The 18,531-nt window shown below is 38.8% G+C and overlaps 1 protein-coding gene across 1 annotated transcript in view; it reads right to left on the bottom strand.

Annotated features, from left to right (window-relative positions):
• CYLD (CYLD lysine 63 deubiquitinase) overlaps positions 1-18,531 on the bottom strand; it is a 1,495,154-nt gene that overhangs the window by 342,054 nt on the left and 1,134,569 nt on the right. Inside the window, exon 18 of the mRNA XM_044081615.1 lies at positions 14,894-14,960. Within this exon, the coding sequence (XP_043937550.1) occupies positions 14,894-14,960 (67 nt within the window). The remainder of the gene's footprint in view (positions 1-14,893; positions 14,961-18,531) is intronic.

Here is an 18,531-nt window from a genome sequence, read left to right as displayed (position 1 = left end):
AAAATCAGGCGAGATTTCATGAGTAGGGCAAAAGTGGCATTTGTGTTCCTTGGCAAAATAATAGTTAATAACAACAACATACGAAGGGTCAGAAGCAAGAATTAAGGTGGGAGGGGTTCCTCTCTGATAGCCTGTGTTTGAACAGAGCCACTGGCAAAAAAAATAAATAAATAAAATAAAATTCATAAATCCAAGGATATAAATGGTATAGAAATTAAGAAGAGTTATAGATTTATTTGCAGATGACACTAATCTGTACTTGATAAATATAAAAAAGCGCATGTTGGTGTTGAGAAACATCAGGAAACAGTTTAAAGTCTGTTTGGAATATACAAAAAATGAAGTTAAAACAAAGACTATTGTGGTAAACTAACTACCCATATGAGTTGTTTCAGTAACACCTATACTTACTTACAGAACATTATAAGATGAAGCATTTATGTGTATGGATAAAAAAGGATTCTGTTATTGAAATAAGAAACTAAACAAAAACTAATAGAAAAATTGAGAAACTGGAAGTCATGGAAATAGACAGCAAGTTACCAACAATGCAAACGTTTGTAGTATTTCTTTTCTGTTTGCGATTGCCTTAGTCTTGCATACAGGTGAGGTATTTTTTTATCAATCAAACAAGAAGCTGTGGATGATAAAGAGTTCAAGGAATTTATCTGGGAGGAGAAAGGGCAGGAGTTAAAGGGATAAGCTTATTCTCCCCACAGAGCAAGGTGGTTTAGGGTAACCTGATTTGAAGGGGTACTTTAGAACTATACAGTTACGGCTCATACAAATAACCCAAGCAGAAAGTGATTTCTCAAAGTAGAGCAGGATAATGTTGAAACATTGTATAGTTCAAGAGATAGAGAGAGACTGATTTTGAATGCAAGTCCTTAAGGAAAATAACCATTTAAAATATTACATTCATAAAGCAAAAGTAGTCTAAAAACAAAGCCACTGTGAGAATGGAGAAGGAGATTTTACCAATAGGTATGTCTTCAAGTAGTGGTATAGAAGATAGGCAACAGGGGTTGGAATTTACTAGAAGAAATTAGCAAAGAAATCAAGGAACTGGGAGTAAATAACTTGCGAGGAAACGTAGGATGAGACTTAGCACAAGTTTGGCTAGCAGGTTGGAGACTGCTTTCCTTATCAGGGATTAATAGAGTACTGGCAAAACAGGAGGAGGACAGGTGAAAGACAAGTAAAAGATCAGTTATGGTAGAGTTTTTAGTTGCGCATAGAACATAAGCTGCTGTTAAAAAGGAATGAGTAGGCTGTATAAATATAGCATGATGACTACAAGAAACAATTAGAGGATGTAAGAAAAGAAAGGAAAAATAGATTGTTTTTACAAAGGAACAACTGGATGAAATTTGTTAGGCTCCTGGGTATACAACAACTGTTTGGATAGGTATATTTATACCCGAAGCAGATTTCAGAGAATTTTTATCAGGTACATGCAGATGTTGGAGGTGTGATGCGGATGACAGAAGTAATTGGAAGCATGTTTTGGGGGAATGTAATGAGTTGGCTGATTTTAAATCATTCCACAATGAGTACTCAGAGAAATATTGGTGGTACAAATGGTTGTAACCAAGGAAATGATTCTTTTGAGCGGACGTATGGGATCTGAAATGCCAGAACATAGAACAGTCTTACTAAATCTAACATTATTCACTTCCAAAAAAGCGACTACTGGAAAACAGATATCAGAATCATCTTCCAACATCAAGAATGTTCTGAATGTTGTAAAGGAGATAAAGGAACACCGGAGGAGGGCTCCGCAGAAAAGGAAAGGAGGAAACGTCATAGAAATGAATTAAATTTGTAGGAATGATATATACAGGATAATGTACAACAGGAATAGCCAGGTTTAAGGGATGGCAGGAAATGAGTAACTTGTGTAATGCTGAAGTAAATAAAATTTGGTAAAAAGAAAACATATATGTATACTGCAGGACAGTAACAATGGAAAAAAGAAGTTAAATACTCACCATAACATTCAATCTGTGTTGTCCATTTTCATTCTTCCTCAACAATTGGGTTCGGATCTGACCTTCGAATCTGACTTGGCCGTTACTATACTTCATGGTAACCATAAAGATCTTAAGCTTCTCCCTTATGCATAATGCACCAACCCCTAACATACCTCAGATCTTGTTTGCTATATTAGAATATTTAAGAAATACTACTATAAATTTGTTATAGAAAGCCATTGTCTGGAGCGCACCAGAAGTGCCCTTATAAACTCTTATTCTTCCAGAAATCATTTGTTAAATGGTTGGGGGTTGGTGGGAGGGGAGTTGAGGAAAAATGAAAATGGATGACACAGATGGAACGCTATAATGAGTACATAACTTCTTTACCTGAAGTTGTTAATTGTCATTCATTTCTCAACAGTTGGGAAAGAATACACAGCTACCTGAAATCCCAGGTGGACTCTAAAGAAGGATATTCCTGAGCATGGTTGAGCCAAAGACTGCTCTTCCCCTCGAGAACAGATCTAGCTTGTAATGAGTAATAAGAGTATGAGGATTAGCCCAGTTGCAGCTGCACGTATGTTGTTTATTGAATGCCTAGATAAAAACACTGAGGAAGCTGCCATGGATCTAGTTGAGTGGGCTCTTAAAGGTTTTGGTAATGAGATACCCAATTTATTGTAGACAAAAGATATACAGTCAGTAAGCCATCTTGCGAAAGTTACTTTTGTAACGGATTTACCTAATTTCGAATCTGCAAAGGAGACAAATACTTGATCAGATATTCTAACTTTTGTCCTGTGTAAGTAGAAATGTAACAGTCTATGAATATCTAACAAGTGAAACATGTATTCTCCTTTGTTTTCAAAATTTGGAAAGAGGACAGGCAGATTAATGGGCTGGTTGATGTTGGATTCTGACACCACCTTAGGCAAAAAAGAAGGGTCGGTTCGTAATGTTACTCTAGCCCTATAAAAATCAATTTGGGAGGTTTAGAGGACAATGGAAGTCCAGAAATTCTTCTAGGTAGAGGTAATGGCCACTAGAAAGATAGTTTTCCAGGTCAGAAATTTAAAATCACATTTTGCTGCTGGTTCAAAGGGGGAATAAATTAAGGCCTGCAGTACTAAATTCAAGTCCCATGGTGGAGTAGGGTCTTTACAAGGTGGTCTCGACAGCAGAGTGCCTCTCAAAAATGCCTTATAAAGCTTAGATGAAGCCAGGGAAAAATTCTTAAATCCAATATGGACGGTTGCTGCCAACTGAACTCTAATGGTTAAAGAGCTAGCTCCTTCATTGAAAATTTCTGCCAAAAATTCAAGGACACTTTCTACAGGGGCTAAGAAAGAGTCAATATGTTTCTGATGTGCCCAAAAAAACAAACCTCTTCCACTCACTTCTGTAAAGTTTTCTCGTAGAAGTTTTACTGGAAGATAAAAGTATATGATGGACAGAAGAAGACGGCATAGGTTGTCTGGCTATTAAAGGAAGTGGAGAAACCACGTTGTCAGGTTTAGGTTTGAGATATCCGGATGAATCATGCCTGTAGGGTGACACAGGAGGTCTGAAATCAGACCCAGAATCCAAGGTAGGTAAAGAAGCTGAGGCCAACGAAAGGGGTACCAAATCTGTCGAGGCCAGTAAGGTTCAATGAGGACGACTCTGCTCTTCAACCTGGCAGCTTTGTGTAGAAATTTGGGGATCAAGGGAGTTGGGGGATGAGCATAGAGGAGACTGGGGGGCCAGCAGTGAAGCAGTGCATCCCTCAGTGATTCTTCCAGAGGGGAATCAGGGCTAAGTAGCTGCTGCATGTGCTGCTTAAGGAAGAAGCAAAAATATTGCACCAAGGCTGGCCCAATCAATGAAAAATCATCTCTGTCACTTTCTTGAGAGACCACTCATTAGGTATAAGAATGTACCTGCTCAGTTTGTCTGCTATCACACTGGACTTCCCCGGAATGTGCACTGCTATGAGAAAGCGATCGGAAGAGATCACCCATTGCCAAACTGTCTGCTTCTTGACACAAGAGGTGTGATCTGTTTCTCCTTGTTTGTTTACATATCAGACTACTGACATATTGTCCATTTGAATCACAATCGTCCCTGAAAGGAAAGCATTCTGAAAGGCCTGCAACACAAAATGCACTGCTCTCATCTCCAGGACACTGATATGAAAGTTGACCTCTTTGGGAGGCCAACTGTCGGATTGTTTTCTACAAAAAGTGCCCCCCACCACAAATGGGAAACTTCCATGGTCACTATGGCCTTGTGCTGAGGGCCTTGTAGAACTTAATCTGATTGAATCCATCACCTGAGATCTCTCTTGCATGTTTGAGTGATTTGTATTTGAGTTGACATGGGTTGGTAAAGTTTCGACCATTGTGTTGCTAGCATCCACTGTAGAATCCTCAAATAAAATCTGGCTAGAGGTACTAGTGTTACTGCTGCTGACATTGATCCTAGAGCTTGAAGGACCAAAGCAGGCTGAAATCTTGGTACTGCAGATTATTTTTCTGACCTATAATCTGATAGTTTGTACTCCTGAGGACAGCAGTGAGGCTATCGCTGACTTTGTTTTGAAAACTGATTCTATGAATTCCAAATTTTAAGTTGGTTCTAGTTGAGACTTGTCATAGTTTATGGTTATTTCCAAATGAGTTCAAGTCTGCAGAATCTGATTTCTTGCCCTTGCCTGGTTGGGGCTGTAATGAGCCAGTCATTTAGATATGGAAACACCCAGAATCTCTGTAGTCTCAAGTGAGCTGCTACTACTGCCATGCATTTGGTGAACACCCTGGGAGCTGTAGTGAGGCCAAAGGGAAGAGCTCTGAACTGAAAGTCACTGGCTGCCAGCAGTAACTGTAAATGCCTTCTGGAGTGTCTGTTCATCTTTATGTGATAGTACACATCCTGAAGGTCTATCAAGCACATCCAGTCATCCTTGCTCAGGAAAGGGAGAATGGACTGAACCATGAGAATCCAAAACTTGGGATGTCAAACTGATTTGTTCAAATTGTTGAGATCCAAATTTGGTCTCCAGTTTCCTGTTTTTTTGGCACCAAAAAGAACCTGAGTAAGTTCTGGATTCTGTTTGGTCTGGTGGGACCTCTTGGATGACTCTTTTTCTAGCAGTTATTGTATTTGAATTGCTGCTTCTTCCCTTTGACTATGTGGAATCTTTCTAGAGACTGGAGGAGGAAGGGAAAAGGGTATTATATAACCTCTAGATATAATCCTCTGCACTCAAGTATCTTTTATTATGTCTAGACAGGCTCTCTGGTACAGGGATAATCAACCCTATATTGCCTCCAGAGGTGGGCAACTGGGCCTCCTTTCAGGAGCACTGGTAGGGTCTGTCCAGGAAATAATCTCTGGACCCCTGGTTTTGCGGGACTCCTCTGCTACTGGGGTGACATCGACTATTAGAGGTTCTGCCTCTGCCGCTGGGAGAACTTCCTCCACATGTGCCCTGGAAAGGACCCTGGGATTTCCTGAACCACATCTTTTGACCATCTCACTGATTTCTTGAGAAAGATCTATGAGGGGGTTGAAAAACGTACGCAAACTGCAGACAGGGTTTTTCCATCCTTCTCACACCTGGATAAAGTTTCTTTTACTGCAGATCCGAAAAAGGAACTGCTGTTAAAGGGAGCATTGATGAACGAAGACTTGAAGGGCTTCACAAAATCACACAAGTGCATTCAGGCACATCTCCTGGTGGAAATGCCCGAACCTGCTGCCCTTGAAGTTCTTTTGGCTACATGCGAAATGCGCCTCATGGACAAATTTGAAATAGATTGTAGGGTAGCCAACTGAGAAGTCACAGATGATTGGACCACTGAAGAAACAGATCCTGAGAGGGTATCAAACTGTAAGTGTTTGCTACAGTGATCATCTTTTCAATATTGTATGTTTTTGATGCTGTTACATGAGCTAGGAGATGTATAACTACTAAATACTACTGTGAAAGTGTAGTTTTTATAACTAAAATTGCTATTGAAGATGGGCATGTGTATGGTATGTTTTAGTCTGCATAAACTGATACTACATGCTATCTGATACTACTGAGTATCAGATTACTGAGATTGTAAACTGCTTTTTGCCTTTGCCAGAGAGTAATTGTACTAATAAGGGGTCTAGCTGAACAGGGATAAGTGTGCGAGCAGGTTTTGTGTGTGTATCAGCAGATGTCTGATTATGCAATATTTGTTGTACAGAGTTAATGGTTAGAACAGGGTACATTATTAGTACAACAGTGTATCAAATGTTTACTAGACTTGTGATTGCATATTTTAAACTGACCTATAACTGGAGCTCTTGCTGTGTAATCTCTCCTCTTTTTTGCAGAAATATTTAACCTGAACTTAAGGTCCCACTCTCAATTGTTTATTCTGTATCTCCCTCTCCTTCTGCAGACATCCTCCCCACATCAGACTATGTGTCCTACGGGAACCCCGACTGAACTAGAGGGTATTCAACCAAAATAAGAAGATCCCTGAAAAAAGAAAAAAAAAAACAGTTTTACACAAGGTTCTTAAGGTTTATAAATAGCATTCACTAGGGCTGGCAAAAGGGAGGGTTTCATTTAGCGCTTGTGTGTCCCGATCCAAGTCTAACTCCTTCTAGTGCCCCTAAGACAGAAATGCTGCACAAAGATCCAATGTAGTGTACTTTCATACTGGCACTGTAATTCTAGCACATAAAAGTGTTTTACAAACTGGCAGTAGACTAAGCTATGTGCTAAGACGTAAAAGCAAGTAATTCCATTTCACATATTAACTGTTTTAGTCGCTCCTTACCTGCACTCCCCTTGGTGCAGCCCTCTCCATTCACCCTCGCTGACGCTCAGTCTCACTTCGCTCCCCACCCTGCCCCCCTATTCCCACCTGCTCCACTATACCGAAATTTATTTTAACCTTCTTGTCATCTGACCACATCCCTATCAATAAGCTGCTTCTCTACAACTATCTTGGCCACACCCCAATTCTGTCTCTTTACTTGCTACTTTCACACACAATTGCTTTGCCCACTTACACACAATATACTATTCATACATGCATGTCTCCTCCTCATCCTCATAACTCTAGCCCATAACACATCCATACAAACTAACATACTACAAGTTAATTCCACATACCAGAAATCTCAACTCACACTACAACCTAATTATAAGTCCTACATTATTTAATAACAATATTACTCAATACTTTCATCTGAAGTACACACCAAAATCATACACAAATAAGATATTACTTAAATCCGACTTGGAAATAGCAAATTCATTTAAGCATATTCCATTTATTGTAAAAAGGCTACTTATCTCAGGAGACATACACCCTAACCCAAGACCGTACAGTACTATCTTCTCAGCTAAACACCCAGCTGACATACTAATTATTAACATCAATATCAGGAGTAAATATAATAAACTACCTGAACTACACACATTTATAACCCACTACTCTCCAGACATAATCACCATCACTGAAACCTGGCTGAAACCATTTACCCAAAATGAGGAAATTATCCCCCCAGGGTACAATATACTAAGACTTGACAAGGTAGGCAAAAAGGGAGGTGGTGTTGCAATACTCTTTAAAAACACACACAACATCCAGCCAGTGCAACCTCCTCTTCCTAAATTTCAAACTGCAGAAAACTTATGTGCAGTCCTAAATCTAAAAAAACAAAGAGAAAATTAATATCTTCTGCTGTTATATTCCCCCAGGAAACAACTCTCCCATTACTGAAGACATTCTACAATGGGCTAGAGAAAAACTTCCACAAGAAACTATCCTGCTTGGGGATCTAAATGCTGACTGGTTAGCCTGTAACTCTGATACCCCCACAGAGCATATTAACCTCTCTGGGTTTGAGCAACTCATACAAGAACCTACCAGAGTAGACAAAAAAAATCCCACAAACAATCTACCCTAGATTGGACTGTAATGAAATGCCCCAAGCAAAACTACCAAGCAGGGTGCCTAACAGATGGTCTTAGTCACCACATGCCCACCTTCCTTTCACGTAAACGCTCCAACTTAACCAAACCAATGGGTCTATACTGAATCAGAAAACACTTAAAAAAGTGAACGCTGATTCATCGGCCCTATTTAAGTGAAAGCTTACAATCCCGTACACTCGGAACAGCAATTTTTTTCCCAGGGAAAAAAATCGCTCTTCCACAAAAAATAAAAAAAAAATATTAAAAAATCTTAAAACAGTACATAATGTGGGGGGGGGTGTGCCCCCGTACTTAAATATACCAACTCCGAGATTGCACCACAGTGGAGGAAATGGCAAACTCCCGAAACCGGCCCAGCGATTTTTTTCCCCTGAGAAAAAAATCACTGTTCCGGGTGTTCGGGATTGCTAGCTTTCACTTACATGGAATCAACGTTTTCTTTTTTAAGCGTTCCCTGATTCAATGTAGACCCAAACCAATCGTTTATAGACAAGTCATAAATCACCACAAACTAAACCCCTTAGCTCTTAATATCCTAAAACAATGTGACTGGGAACTAATAAAAACCCTAGAATTAGACAATGCAGTTCATTATTTTAATAGTACTTTCACAAATGTCCTTAACACAGTTGCACCTATCAGGAAAATTAGAATTAGGGCAAACTATGCTCCATGGCTTAGCAGGGACACAAGAGCCCTACTAAAGTCCAGAGACAAAGCATGACAAGTCTGGAAGAGGGACAGCACCAGCCTTGTCAAACAAAACTACCTTCATCTTAGGAACTTGGCCAAAAACAGATCAAACTAGATAAAGTAAATTACTTTCATAACATTCAGAACAAACATTCAAAAGATTCTCATAAGTTTTGGGTAGCAATTAGCTCCCAAGTCAAACCTGGCAAAACCACCACCCTAGCTCCTAACACCACCAATAACACAAACGATATTGCCTCTCAATTTAGTCAACATTTCACCAAGTCCACTCTCTCACTATCTTCCCAACTATCCCAAAATAACACTAAATGTACTCCTCCCAAATATCCAGATAACATTCCCTCCTTCACCCTCTCACTTGTTCCCACCACTGTAATCAAAAAACTTCTCAAAAAGCTGAAACCCACCACCCTGGTCGCTGGTAGTCTACCTGCTGACTACCTAAAAATACCTGCTGATGCCTTACCTTACCCAGTCTCCATCCTTATCAACTGTTCTATACCAGAAGCCTACATCCCACACCTATGGAAAGTCTCTCATATTATTCCGCTACATAAAGGTGGCAACTCCTATGACTTCTCTAATTACCGTCCCATTGCCATTCTGTCTCCATTATCAAAACTGCTTGAGAAATGCATTCATTTTCAAGTCATGCAATTCTTGCAGACACACAATCTCCTCTCTGGTACACAGCATGGCTTCCAGCCATATCATAGTACAACAACTGCTCTTCTTTCCTTCACAAATTTTATTAACCAACATAGAAATAATAATAACTTTGTATCAGCTGTATTCTTAGACCTCTCCAAGGCATCTGACATGGTATCACATTCTAAATTACTTGACATAATGGCCTCCCTTATCCTTTGCTCCCTCACGTATTTTCTGGTTCAAAAATTATTTCTCAAACAGGTATCAATCTGTTCTTTGGGAAGGTGAACTATCCCCTTTACTGCCAACTACTACAGGTGTATCCCAAGGCTCGATATTAGGACCACTCCTTTTTCACTATATTTACAAATAATCTTCATACCACCACCCATCATGCTACTCTTATACAGTACGCAGATGATTCTAACCTGATCTATTCAGCTCCTTCACTTACCACTCTACAGCAACTTTCACAAGAATCCTTTAACTCTGTTGAATCTTGGATTAATGATATTCATCTCGTCCTAAACCCCAGTAAGACAAAACTGCTCCTATCCCCCCCCCCCAATGAAAGCCAAATCTATCCCTCTCCTTCACCATCACTTCCAAAAACGGTATTGTCATTTCTCCTTCTGCACACACTAAGCTACTCGGTGTTGAAATCGACAATAACCTACACTTTGATGTTCATATCTCACAAACCATTAAAAAGGTTCAGAAAAAAATGGGAACTCTAAATAGACATAAAAAGTACCTCTCTGATAATGCGCGGCTCACCCTAGCACAAATTGACCTTTTATCCACTCTACAGTATGCCGCACCAATTCTTACCCCATGTTAGAAAAAATTATCTAAACCCAGACTGGAGGCATATTATAATAAAATAGTTAAGTTTGCTAACAACTCCTCTTTCAAAAGCCACCACTGCCAGGCTCTAAGGAGCCTAAAAGTGGCTCGAATGTCCACAATTACTTCATTATTAACAGCTTGACATAGCTTACAATATTCAAATGCATCCTGACAAAACCCCTGCACTAGCTCTCCTTATCTCTCCCTGCATAGCAAAGTGCCCTCTACTTTCAAACGAAAAATCTCTTCTCTGCAATGCTAGAGTCAACAACACTGTAGGGAAAGCTCTATTCTCTCATACCATAGTAAAGGCCTGGAACAACATTCCCCAGTCTATTACATCTATCCACACTATCACCCAGTTTAAAATCTCACTCAAGACTCATCTGATGAATACCTGGTTATGCTCTTGCATCTCACCAGATTAACAAATAAGACTCCGACATCCCTATTGCCAAACTCAGCTCGCTCTGAGGCACTGTCCAAAAGGCATTGCTATTATTTGCTGTCATTTTTTACTCTTGATGTTTTGATGTAAATAAGTTGTTTTTCTTTTCTTCCATGAAAATACTTAACTCTATTATCCTATGTTAAGGATGGTTGATGGATTTTTTTCAAATATTTCTCTCTTGCTTATTGTCTTTAATATACCTACAGTGTATTTGTATTTACTGTCTTGTTCAAATTATGATAGTTTAATTGTATTTGTATTTACTGTCCTGTTCATATTATGATAGTTTAACTGTCTTTCTTTTTCTGTGGAGCTTTTCTCCCTGGGCCTTTGCTGCAAAAATGGACCTGTGTCCAGTCGGACTTTCCCGGTAAACAAATGTAAAATAAATAAAATAAAATAAATAAATAAATAAGTATTGAAAGTTCCTTGATCAAATCCCTCTGTATCCTATTAAAATGTTCCAAATAATTCAGTGACCTTAGGGCAAAGGTGGCTGAAGCATAGACATGCTTCCCAAACCTGCTTTTTGCCATAGACTCCCTGTTAGGGGGATGAACAGTGGAACTCTGTTTGGCAAGTTCCTTTTTGGTGGCTGCTGCCATGACCATGGCATCAACGGGTACCCCTTTAGCCTAAACCTCTTTGCCTGAAGGTGGTGCTAGAATCTTGTCTGGTCTTCTGCGTATGGGTTCAACTGTGTCAGATTCCTCCCATGCCTGCTGAGAGACCAAATCAATGAACTTATCAGCAGGTGGAGTAACCCAGGAGGTAGAAGCGCCAGTACCAAAAGCCTCCTCAGATGAAGAATTACTAAGGGTCCAACCACCTCTCTGTTTTATGATCTCAAGGATGTCTCCAAATAAGATATCTTCTGGAGGTGATGGTGGGGACCTTTCACTTTCATCGAAGTCTGTATCCTCCATGACTGACTCTTGTGGAAAGTCCAAGTGCTTTTTCTTGGACTTCTTCCTAGGGACCTCCTCAGTGGGGTACTCTGGGGAGGTATCGGAAGAAACTGTAATACCCTGCTGGGAAGCCTAGAGATCTTGGAATGGCTGCTCTCATGGTAAAGAATGATGAGGCTCACAGAGACATCAGGACAGAAAGTTGATGATCTGAGGGGGTTAGATCTGTCCATCCTGTCTGAGCAGAGAACACCCTCTTCAGAACTTCAAAGGCTGATTGTCCTGGAGAAAGAGAAGTCCCAAGTGCTGAGAAGGCAAGTTTCTGGACTGCTCTTCTCCCCCGCTGTAAAGGCAATCTCCCCGAGGAGGAAGCTGGCGCCAAGCTATCCCATGCCAAAGCTCTAAGGGGCACAGATGGCTGCAACAACTTCGAAGTCAACTCCAACACATCACACCCGACAGGGAAGTTTCGGCTCCAAGAGTCATCCACATCCGAAGAAATCTAAACCAGAGCTCTCATAGTAAGTATTGGATACAAAGATAATGTTATCTTCGGATCCGAACCAGACGGACCTGGAAGACTCAAATCCAGGGACTCTGAAGCAACCCGAAGGGATCAGAGAAGGAGAGTGAAATGGGGCTATACTTGACGGATAGGCCTCCCGACCTGAGGGGGAAGGAGCTGCAAGATTCCCATATGAATCTGCACCAAGATGAACTTCTACATCATTCTTTTCATATCTTCCTCTGTCAGACTTCTGGAAGAATGAGTCAAGACAACAGAAGGAGACTTGCATCAGTGTTGTTCAAAAAGGGTGAAGGCATCCAAGAAGGTACAGGATCAATAGTGAATATCTGGCCCTGAGGAGAACTATACAACATGAGGCAATCGGATCAGAAGGTTTTTTTTTTTTTTTTTTTTTTTTTTGTCGGATATGAGATAGTCAAATCCCTCAATTTTTTCTTCCTCGGATCCAAGGGTGATGAACTTTGGAATCTTTTCAGATCCAACTCAGGCCTTTTCCTAAATGGCTCTGAAATGGAGGCGGATGAGGTAGAAGGCTTTGGAGATGAAGACTTAACTTCTTTTGTTTTTCATTTGGGAGACTGAGTCCCAGATATTGCTTCTCCAAATGAGGAAGGTAACAGTCCTTTTAACTGAGTTTATTTTTTCTCTATACTAAAGCACTAGGATTGAAATTATGGCACACTGAACAATCCTCTTGCAGATGTTGTGATCTTAGGCAATAAACACATAGTGTGTGGGCACCTGACAGCGGTAGCTTGTGCCCATACTTGACACACTTCTTAAACCCAGATGGACCTTTGTCTGCCATTATACCAACAGCAATAAAATCAAAAGATTAAGTAAGACAGTTTTTTTTTTTTTTAAGAGCAAAGACAGGAAAAATTTACCAACAATAGTAAGAAACGACTACATGAAAGTGTAGAAAGGTAAAAGAATTCTAAGTACAGAAGGCCAGGTAAAGGAAAAGAATGGAATGGTAATTGAAGAACTATGAACTCGTATAAGGGTAAGGGTTAAGAAATGTAAGAAATGATAATATAAGAAAATAAGTTTTAGAAGATCTCTTAATGAAAAAAACTGTCACTTATCTGTGAAAGCTAGAGAGCTAGGCTGACCACATCTTTTCGCGAAAAGTGGCAAACAAGATCTGGGGTAGCTTAGGGTTGGTGCAATATGGGTAAGGAAGAAACTTGAGAGCTTTTTGGTTACTATGAGCATTAGTAACAGCCTAGTCGGATCCTAGGATCAGATTCAAACCCATCAGTTGAGGATAAAATGAAAACTGACAACATTAAATGTGTTTTTTTTTCTTTCTTTTTTTTTTTTTTGAATAAATAAAAGGCAAGGGAGGAAAAAGTACCAAGATCATGGTACACAAGACTACACTAAACTGTGTAAAAAGTTAAATAGGAAAAAAGAAAATAGAAATCTGAACAATGGTAAGTATAAGTAATATGCTAAGTGCAAGAAATATAGAAAAATAGTACTACGAGACAAGAAAAATCACTTATCTTGAAAATGAGCTCAGATGACCAAGTCATTTCGTGAAGGCAGCAAATGAGATCTGAGGTATGTTAGGGGTTGGTGCATTATGGGTAAGAAGGAGCTTGAGAGATGTACGGTTACTACAAGCTAAAGCAATGAACGAGTCAGATCCAAAGCAAACTGTTGAAGAATGAATGAAAATTGACAACAGCTTTTATGGTTTGTTTTCTTTTCTTTTAATATTAAAAAATAATGGTATATATTAAAATGTGATGAATTAACAAATATGTTAAAAATGAATATACAAAAGTCATGTAAATATGAAAGTCACCATAAAGCATCAGCAGTCTACCAAATCAAAGATACGGATGTATTATTTTCTCTCCTCTTTCAAAAAATATTCTAAAATTAATATCACATGCCTTAGCATTTAATAAATATGGCAAATATCCTTTCATTGTTTTGCAAATGAATCAGTCCATCTTTAATATCTGTATAAGGATTAAACCTATTTTCATGACTGAAAATCAGGGTTTAGATTTTCATTAGGCAACTGAATTTACATTACACTTTATGAAACTGAGTTTTTAAAGCATTAACTTGAACTCTCTCTGGCATCTGCTAGCTGCATGGTACATCAAAACTAATGGACTTACAGAAAAATAATTTGCCAATTGGCAATGGCAACATAAATAGTAATGTTGTTGCTGTGTCTTTCGGTTTTTCCCGGTTAGAGGTTGCCACAGTGGTACTCCGGTCCGCTAATGATTGGCAGTAGACTTTTATGTGCCGAGTTGCCAGCTCTGATGCACAACCTTCAACGAAAGTACACCCATTCACGCATGTCTCCACACAGAAGACGCTCTAGCCGAGAATCGAACAGGACAACGTCTTACTGTGAGGCGACAACATAAATAATAATAAATATTGAAAAACAATATTCTTTGCTGAAGACAATCTCCCCTGCACTCTCAACCTTACTAAAATATACCAATCTCAATAACATACACCCTCAAGGCTTATTCAAATATTCCCTCTTCCCTAAGGCATAGGGGGGGGTCTAACATATAAAAATCATTTTCAACATTTACATCACTTCTGTTATTGCCAACATAGAACAACATTTCATTTACAATGAATGTAGTTTCATCAAACTGAGTTTGCAGGGCTGGAACTCTAAAAACGTTCAACTTTGTAAAATTTAAGTGCACCCATAAATTCTTATTTTGAGCACATATGCTTAAATATCAAATTTGGAAATTATAACCTATAGGGATGGATGCAAAACAATTACTATTGTGTAAAAAAGAAAAATGTATATGTTCCTTAATAGCTTTAAATAGTGCGAAGGGAATAATGTCCTACCTGATTTTTAACAAAGGATCCACCCTTAAAATATGGTGAAAAAGAATATTCAAAAATTCCTCAGGATCTGCAAAATACAAATGACAAAGTAAGAACATTAAGTTTGATCCAAAAAGTACAAAAAAGCAGCAGTCTGCATGATAACATGAATAAAGCATTACTGAATAAAGCATTACCTTTCACTGTTTAATCGCATGGACATTAACACTGAAAGAAAGGCCGCAATAACCATTACATATTAATTATATACTGTTGATGTGTATGTAATTGCTACAATCTCTGCACACATTAGACAAATCTATGCAATTTACTTAACCAGACCAAAACTCCCAGGTCACCCATGTAGGAATACAGCTGTGTGAGTCAAGTAACAGGATTGTGTTACTTACTTAAATGAGTTGCTAAATTGAATAGACTACAAAGGCCCTTTTCAGCCATGACTTAGCTACAAATAATAACAAAAACAGTAACAAAGAACAGATATAAGCAAATGTGCTCAATAAGAAAACCAGAATGTACCCAAAAGATGAATGAGCCACAGCTGAGAATAAATATGGTCAGAAGGCAAAAATGACTCTGCATAACAGAAATAACATTGCTATTTACAATACGCAATAGACCACTTTGCATAACTCCCTGTTTAAGTATATCTATGAGATCAGACAATAAAAATTGAATGAATGAGACTCCTATGACAGGGGGATGCACAACCTGTAGAAAGCACACTAGGCAAGTCAAACTCTGAAGAACTCACCAGTCAAACTACAGGTAACACCAAGGATAATGTCTTTGGCCTTCACTCCAAGCTTACGTATTTATTAAATTCATGGTTTCACAATCAAAAAACAGACATACTCTGAAAGGGAGAAAAAGATACCTGCAATATTTAAGTGCATCCAATTAAACAAAACCTTTCTGGGATTTTTGCATTCAATTTTGATATCAGGGAAAATGCATTCTATTTACTAGTCCTCAAATAGTAAATCTCCTAAAGAAACATATAATTAATAAACGTAAAGCAACAGTGAAGATTAGTGAGCACCTGAAGAAATGGAGACGGATTCTGTACAAAGATCTATATACCATGGTAATGCACTACAACGAATAAATAAAGGTTCGGTTTACTCACTGCAAAGCATCCAGTGTACTATTTAAAATACTAATTAAGTGGCAATTTGAATGAATTAGTAAGAGCAGGGATACACTGCCATGCAGGGTAGCCATTCCACAATTTGAGGGCACGGAGAGAACAGATGTTCGAATGATAACTGCTGCAGTAGCCTTAGCTACATGGGTTATACCCTCTCAAGGATATAACAAGCTTGCCACTTTTAAATATTCTGTGCACCTTCCAAGCACCCAGATTGTCAGGTAGCTCAAGGTGAGATGACTAAAAGACAAGCTTGGACATCAAGCCATTCAGACCTTTCCTGCCAACAGACAGAGGGAGGCTGAACCCTGAAAGGACAATGCTAGAAAGAACAAAAAATAAATAAATAACCAAAGTCTGGCATAAACATATCAAAAAAACAAGGGGGGTGGAGGGAGGAAGGAAGGAAGTGACTACTGCAACAGTGATCATTCAAACATCTATTGGTATATTATGTTACTTACACAACTTTACTATGTTCATCATATTGATCACTGGTGCAGTAGCATTAGCTATACGGGTGGATTATCCTAGCTTAAATACATTTGGCAGGTGGAAGGAGAAGCATCCTGGCACCCCCAGAGAATGGTCCTCGCAAAGCCTAATCTAGACCTACATTAGGAATAAAAATTATAGTGCTTTGTACAACTATGTACAGGACCAAGTTGCTGCTTCTAGAATTCTTCTAAATTCCAGTCTTTCCCAAAAAGCCATAGGTGAAGCCAAGGTCCAGGTAGAGTGGGCCTTGACCCTTTCTGGAATAGTTTTGTTGTGGTGAGTTTACTACAAGGTAATAGCCTTAGGCAACCATTTGGAAATAGGTGGACTCCCCTTAATTGTCAAGACTCCAGACTGCATCCCCTCATTCTCATAGGACTGTATGACTGCTGGAAAAAATCAGGCCAGGAGAATATGAAAAAAGTGAATCTTCCTCCTTGAACCAAAATCTGATCTTGATCAACTGGTCTATTCCCACTTTTGAGGCAGTAGCTAGTTTAAATTCTGTTGACCTCAGTATTTAAAAGATTACGGATCCCATATTGAAAAGGCATGTCAAAAGAGTCAGTCTGCCTTGGATTACTCTGGAAATAAAGATACTGATGGCCTACAGCTAGCATTTGCATCATTTGTGGACAGATTTTGTTTTTCTTACATAACAAGGCTGACGTCTGACCCAGCTGAACTCAAGAGACGTGCAACAAATTCAAAAGATTTATCATCTCAAGGAAACACAAACCAGAGCAAGCAACAGCATGTACACATCAACGAGCAAACATATGATTCCATTACATTAAGTATTACCTAGCCTTTACTCACTAAAACTGTGGCTTAATGAAAGGAAATGATCTAAAGCTAGGGTGATTCTATTTCCCTCCAAGAACTTCCGATCTTTTGTCATATTCTTCCTGGGTCATTAATATTAATGATATCCTGAATCAGACAACCTCACACATTAATGTAACCCCACTGACCTCTCACTCAATGAAAAAGTCAATTCTATTATGCTCCACAACTATGTCACTAATTACCAAGTAAAATTCAACAATGTGGTAATAACAGCTAATCAAAAACTTGGCAGGTCACAGAGAGTAAGAACTAACAGCAAAGAACAAACTTGGTAAAACGGCAACTGAACGGCTTAAAGTCCACTTAATCTACCACAACAGATTATATGATAAACCAAAACAAGATTTAATGTAAGAGCTTTCTCTGGAAAAATGTTCCAGCTTCTTCAGACTGCAAACAGTAAAATACTTAGAAAAAACACATTTTAAAACAATTCAAAAAACGAACTGCCAATAGAGTTTGTTACCCCTCCTGATGTCATACACAAGCATTTAAAAATTAAAGCTACAGGGGGTTACTCAAACTTAAAACACACTAGGATGCTTAAGCAACCTCACAGCACCATCATTAAAGAAAATAAATATTTTTTTTAAAAATAAAAATAATACAGACAATACTGAATTTGTGTACTATAAATAACACCTTAAAATTATATCCTTTACATAGTCGAGATACGGCTATGCTAAGTCGCTCACAGATCTAATATACTATATTTTTATGAAGTAAACTATGATATGTGGGACCAACAGCTTGGTCTTTAAAAGAATTTTTTGAAGAACTACTAGAACAATAACAAAGGCTTTGCCAATGTATACAAACCATACCCACTTAAAGACCTCATTACAACACAGTTTAAATCATCAACATTTGGGCACATATAAGATACTACACATTGTTGATACTGTGGACTAAGCAGGTAATAATAACAGACTACAAACCTACGTGATGGATTATGTATGCCTTAAGTCAACCTATTCTCCTAACACTAAACTATTCACCTAGCCAAAGCCTTCTTTTTAAGCAGGCACTTAATGGACAGGGCTTCATTTAACCCCGGTAGGGTGTGCGCACCTGTCCGAATTTGCCAGGTAAGTTCAGTTTCTTCTAATGCCAGGTCCCAGGGACCCCCTCTTAAATTTCT

This window comes from Protopterus annectens, chromosome 8.part1 (assembly GCF_019279795.1).
Source record: "Protopterus annectens isolate FY-2018-M chromosome 8.part1, PAN1.0, whole genome shotgun sequence".
NCBI lineage: Eukaryota > Metazoa > Chordata > Ceratodontiformes > Protopteridae > Protopterus > Protopterus annectens.
This window is presented reverse-complemented; position numbering and strand designations above follow the sequence as displayed.